This window comes from Pocillopora verrucosa, chromosome 8, assembly GCF_036669915.1.
Source record: "Pocillopora verrucosa isolate sample1 chromosome 8, ASM3666991v2, whole genome shotgun sequence".
In the NCBI taxonomy this organism is placed as follows: domain Eukaryota; kingdom Metazoa; phylum Cnidaria; class Anthozoa; order Scleractinia; family Pocilloporidae; genus Pocillopora; species Pocillopora verrucosa.
In genome coordinates, this window is record NC_089319.1 from 18,614,056 (window position 1) to 18,620,155 (window position 6,100).

The 6,100-nt window shown below is 37.6% G+C and overlaps 1 protein-coding gene across 1 annotated transcript; it reads left to right on the top strand.

Moving 5' to 3' along the window:
• Positions 1 to 3,759: 3,759 nt before the first annotated feature.
• LOC136283032 (fibrinogen-like protein A) lies at positions 3,760 to 6,100 on the top strand. The gene is made up of 4 exons (XM_066171194.1): positions 3,760 to 3,797; positions 4,073 to 4,337; positions 5,243 to 5,381; positions 5,484 to 6,100. The coding sequence occupies exons 1-4, from the start codon at positions 3,760 to 3,762 to the stop codon at positions 6,098 to 6,100; spliced, it is 1,059 nt and encodes a 352-aa protein (XP_066027291.1).

Below are 6,100 nucleotides of genomic sequence, written 5' to 3' on the forward strand. Positions count from 1 at the left end.
CCTTAAACCAGTACTATTGTGAACAGTCCTTCCCGTTCTCGCCATGGAACGCTAATTTTGTCGGAAAAGTGATGTCACTCGACCAGCTGATTACGTAATTAGTCACTACATAAAAGCCGGAGATTTGCCGTAGAATAAAACTAATTCCCTATTAGCACATCCTCTCCATTGAATTTTCTCCACACTGAACCCAAAAGAGCAAAGAATAGGCGTCAACAAGAGAATAGAACCTTACAATCTCTTGTTTGGCATCAAATACCATCTGATGAAATTTTACTGAAAATTTTGAGCTTAAGAAGTGTTCATGATTGAAATTTACACGAACTTGAGTGGCAAACACGAGAATAATGAAACATCAAAATTTTACCATATTAAAACAACAAACTAAATCAATGGTTTTAACAGAAAACCCATGTCACTTGCCTTTAGATGGGGCGGTTTCAGATGAAATGAATGAGATTGGAAGGGAGTCGTCTTTAGATCATGATTTAATGATAATTGACAAGAAGATTGCGCTGTTTTAAACCTTAGTTTCTACATGTTCGTCCGATTCAGTTAAATAGTGACTGAAAAAAGTAAGTTAAAAAAAGGCTAACTACACGAGATATAAATTTTTCCATCAATCTTCTATGGCGCTTTGATTTGTCTTTTCTCTTCCCTAGTGTTAACTCCAAAGGTCTTTTTCCGTCTCGCTGTAAATAATTTATTATGGAGTTCAAAAGTCAAAATAGGTGTTGTTTTCTTCCGTTTTAGGATGAAGCATTTGCACATATGTCTTACCCGGTATATACTAAATAATTTATGTAGAGAGCTGTCTCACCTTATTTCTTCAAACTTTAATATAGAAGTACAATTTTTATTTATTTGTAAGTTTTTCCTTCTGAAAGTTTTATTTATGCTAAGATTGCGTTTTAAGCGATGTTTAGTCGATCGGTAGGATGTTAATGTTATTACTGAAGGAACAGGACGAATCATCAAGCTCATAATTTGGAGTTTGCGTGCAGTTTGGAAGCAATCAGTATTTATTTCACAAGGATTCAAATTGAGGTTTAGCGTCCTTTAGCGCCTTTGCGTATTTATGTATAAAGAGAATATACCCCTTACAGACTATACAATTCGTACGTTGCGGGTCAGTATTATTCCGATGTTTATCCGATCGTAATAACGTTATTCCTGAACCCAAACAGGAAGAAGCACCAAGCTCAGGATGTAAACTTTTTATTGCTGAGAGGTTACGTAGCAGGTGAATAAAAGAGATTGTCTAATAAACTAACTTTTAACCTCAGTATGCTTAATATAGCTGGGAACTGGACGTGCAATAACGAACAGTTTCTCAAGGACCTTCATGTTTTGGTCCCCCGTCTGCTTGCTTTGATGTTTATTTAAAGTAGCGCCTTCGCGCATTTATAGATAAAGGTTAAAAATAAATACCCCAGTCTCTACAATTCTTACATTGCGGGTCAGTACCTTTTCGCATCGGGACTTCAAATTTATATGTATATCTCGCCTGGCAAATACTTCATAATTTATGTAGAGGAGAGCTGACTCACGTTATTTCTTTAAATTTTAATAAAAGCAGAATTTTATTTATATGTAGTTTTTCTTTTGAAAATTTGTACGCTAAGCTTGCGTTTTGAACGATGTTTACCTGATCGCTTAAGTGTTATTCCTGAAAGTAGACAAAGTAAGGTCAGGGCTTAAACTCTTCAGAGATTGATAAGAGGTTACTTTTAGTTTACCAAAAAGTTAGGTAAATTAGCTTTTAACCTCAGTATGCTTAATAAAGCTGGCAACAAGACGTGCAATAACGAAGTTTCCCAAGGACCTTCATGTTTTGGCCCCCTGTTGGCTTGCTTTGATGTTAATTTAAAGTAGACTTGAATTCACGTTACGTGCGTTCTTTAGCGCCTTCGCACATTTATGTCTAAAGGTTAAAATAAATACCCTATACAGTCTCTACAATTCTTACATTGCGGGTCAGTACTTTTTCGCATCAGGACTTCAAATTTATTCGTATATCTCGCCTGGTAAGTACTTAATAATTCATGTAGATGAGAGCTGTCTCACGCTATTTCTTTAAATTTTATTAAAAGCGGAATTTTATTTATATGAAGTTTTTCTTTGGAAAATTTGTACGCTGAGCTTTCGTTTTGAACGATGTTTACCTGATTGCTAAAGTGTTATTCCTGAAAGTAGACAAAGTAAGGTCAGGACTTAAACTCTTCAGAGAATGATAAGAGGTTACATAACGCGCATATGACATCAATATGCTTCACCCATTAACTCCCATAAGTGACTAACATGTAACTTCTCCCTGTAACATTCACGCGTTATCCAGCCAACATGTAATGACAATACTCAAACTCATCGAGTAGAAGTTTTAACTAGTCCTGATTTTACACCAAATTCTCGTGACTTATTTACAAGGAAATGTGTAGCAGCTAGAGGGGAGAATTAACAATCAGATCTTGGGAGTTCAAGGGTCGTTAATACAGCTGCAAACTAAACCCACAATAAAGATCAGACAGGGCAAACCCTTCATGTTTTGTCTCTCTTTTTCAATATGGGTGAAAGTTTTTAACTAATTTTGTCTGGTTTTAAATTCTATCTTTACCTAGTTTTAAATTCTAGACATTCTACTATTATCTGGTTTTAAATTCTAGACTACTGAACCCAAGGGTAATTATTTGCAGCATAAAAGCTCCACAAAACCCGGAAAACTGTTAAGTTAATTAATTCCATGGCAATTGAAAGAAAAGAATGCTATAATTAGCGCACGAACAAGTTCAGTCAGTGAATCAATGTCGTGAAATGTTATCAATGTCTTCCTCAGAAAACCATGCTCACTTATTTTCCCCCCTTTAACCGTTTAATCTTTCTTCAATAGAAATAGAAGAGAATCCTCAATAAGTGTGTCAAATTTTGAAGTTGATCGAGCTTTTAATAATTAATGTTATTCGCCAGTCTCCTGCTAAGTTTCTAGAACCTAATACATAAACAAACTGTGGATAAGAATTATTTTCACTCGTAAATTATTCATTTTCATAATCTTATCTTGATGGTGAACTAATGCAAAAGCCGAGTGGAAGTAACTTGAAAACAATGCAGCGACTCACTTTACTCTTCCATTCTCAGTTTCTCCTGTGCTGGAAGTTTGCAACTCCCTCAGCTCAAAGTCTAACAGGAACGTCAAACCCTGGTCGGTTGTCTTGTTTAAGAAGATCAGAACATCCTGAAAAAGGTAAAGCTTGACTCAAACACATAATATGCGCACCGTAAATAATGGCAAAAATAAATCTTAGACTACACAAAGAATAAAAAACTTGACGCAGAACCAATGCGAACCGAGAAGATTTGTTGAGACTATTTAAATAGTAGAGTTGAAGGTAATGTAATCGTGGTGCGCTGACTTTAATTCATCAGTTACAACACAAGCAAATTCAGTTTCGTATTTTAGCGAAAAACACCTAAATACCGAGTCGCGAGTCGAAGCTCTTCAACTAGCAAAGCATTCAGTTATTTTTCTCTTAACGTGAGTTAGTTTCAAGCTGTCAAAATCGGCTTTTCGTGTCGTGCATTCCTCTCTGGTATCGCTTCGCTTGTAGCTGTAATGGAATAAAGTTAACTTCGCTCGAAAATCTCAGAGATGAACTCTTTTCACTTGTATGGTCACTTTTAGTAATGATGGAATTTTATTCACCTTCGAACGGAACTACTTTAAGTTAACGTGTTCCAGACACGATCAAACTAGAGTAAACGATGGTCAACAAGGACGATGAGGATGAAAAGGAAGACCGGTGACCAAATTCGCTGTGATCGGAGCATAAAATCGTCTGATGAGTGGGAATCTTAATTATAGGGGTTTCCAGAATTAAGAACTAACAACTTTGAAGCCTTGTGTATTTGCTTGTTGTGTATCGAAGAGTTGCGAACAGCCTAAGATAGAACTGGCCGGAAATTTACGAACGATAGGCTTTCGATAAATCAAAGCGTTCCTAATATCTTATAAATTTTTACGACTTTCATCAAGTCGTCGATGTCCTCTTGATTTCTCTCTTTTTGTTTATGTAAGATATATCTTGAAGAAAACTCTCATATATGACGATATGTTTGCATCTGTTCTAGGCTACACTCTGGTTAATCACGTGATTGCTACGCCCACTGTCACGTGCCCGATAGACTGTACGTGGGAATGCCTACCGGATGCACGCTGTCGATCGTTTAATTATGTAAGCTCAGGGAAAACATGTGAATTAAGTGACCAATCAAAAGCGACAGCCCCAAATGACTTTGTTTTAAGAAAAGGCGTCACTTACTACGAGCCAACGACACAGATGGTGAGTCATAGAAATTTACAGATCAGTTAGAAACTTAATCATCACTACTCAAACTGCCAAGCGCAAGAACCTTTGAAGTCTTCGGTTTTTCAAATTCCATCTTCTGAGCAAGGTGGTGTCAAAGTCATATCGAGAGGTCAAATAAATGCCTTTATCTCAGAGAACGGTATGGCTTCCTAAAACTGAACATGTACACAGAGCAGCTTTTCTAAGACCTTCATGTCTAGCCCGAAAACACAGTAAGTTGAAATGTAGTAGGGCAGGAGTACAATTCAGGCAGCAATCGGGCGAATGATCTGAAATTACGAGCAGGAATGAAAACTTTAAGTTACACATGCGCAGTTGATTCATATAGCAAAAGTTCAGGTCGTAAGTCTAAATATTGTTACAAAACATCCAATGCTCAATGCACTTCAGAAATTTTTTTCCATTTTGACTGGCTGACATTTGCTAAGTGCTTATAATTGAACAGTTGACATCAAACAATTCGGACATGAAACAGCCAATCAAGCCGCAAATAAGAGCTGTTTTATTGATAAGAGAACCACTCATACTCGAAAATTTTGTTATTGACACAATTGATGTCATAAAATGCCCATTTTCTAAAAGGAAATCCCGGGTAAATATAATTTGCTAAAATAGAGACAAAATTGTTGGTCGATATACACCGGAAACGAAATTTCATTTGAAGGAAAACAGGAGAGGGAAAGATGAATTCCTACTCAAAACTTTGGAAATATCAAACTTCTATACTCATCTTGAATTAAGGGTACAGACCACCATCAAAGAGAAACGTTAGCTCTAAGAACGAGAATGTATTTCAACCTAATGAGGTATTGTCATTGTAAGTTTCGCCTTATAAAAGGATGAAAGTACGTTTAACCATTCTTCCCATTTTCACCCAGGGAGGAAATAAACCTGTTTGCACCTCGGCTTTATGTCAAAATGGTGGAACATGTGTTGACGCGTGTTGGAATCCCCGGATGTTCACGTGTGAATGTCGACAGGATTATAAAGGAGTGTATTGCGAAAAGCACAGCGGAGGTGGGTAACTCGTGACTAAATAGAAGAGAAGAACACTTAAATTTGCGATAATTTCCTTAAAGGAACAAGTGTCATATTATGTTTCTTTTGTTTTATGTACAGTGAGAAGCTGTCAGCAGCTGAAAACCCTAGGAGCGAATCAGAATGGCATTTATAAAATCAACCCAGATGGTCAAGGGGTCATAAACGTGTACTGTGACCAAACCACAGATGGAGGTGGGTGGACTGTGGTTCAGAGACGTTCCCGTCCATACGAGCAAAGCTTTAGACGAACGTGGGTAAAGTATCGAGTAGGCTTTGGCGACTTGTCCAAAGAATTCTGGCTTGGAAACGACAACTTGCACCGAATCGCCTCTTCAGACAGCATTCTTCGAATAGATCTGCACCGAACCAACGGCCAAAAGGGATATGCCAAATATGGTGGGTTTCGGGTAGCTGACGAAACAGAAAAGTATCGATGCGACATGACTTCGTACGAAGGAAACATCGGAAATGGGTTTTATGGAAATACAGATCCTAAATCGAACATCCGAGGGATGAAATTCAGCACACCAGACCAAGATAATGACAACTCCCTTGAAAAGTGTTTTCCTACTGGTGCATGGTGGGCAAACCAATGTGGCGTGGTTAATCTTAATGCAAATGGTGGTCCAAACTGGCGTCCTTGGGCTTATAGCCCTGACCTAAATGTCTCTGAGATGAAAGTAAGGCATAACTGA

Bases quoted from the DNA above. Each gene is read 5' to 3' on its own strand.
- LOC136283032 (XM_066171194.1), top strand. From the start codon at position 3,760: ATGGTCAACAAGGACGATGAGGATGAAAAGGAAGACCG. The intron at 4,338-5,242 runs GTGAGTCATAGA...ATTTTCACCCAG, and splicing joins ACGAGCCAACGACACAGATG to GGAGGAAATAAACCTGTTTG. The intron at 5,382-5,483 runs GTGGGTAACTCG...TTTTATGTACAG, and splicing joins TTGCGAAAAGCACAGCGGAG to TGAGAAGCTGTCAGCAGCTG.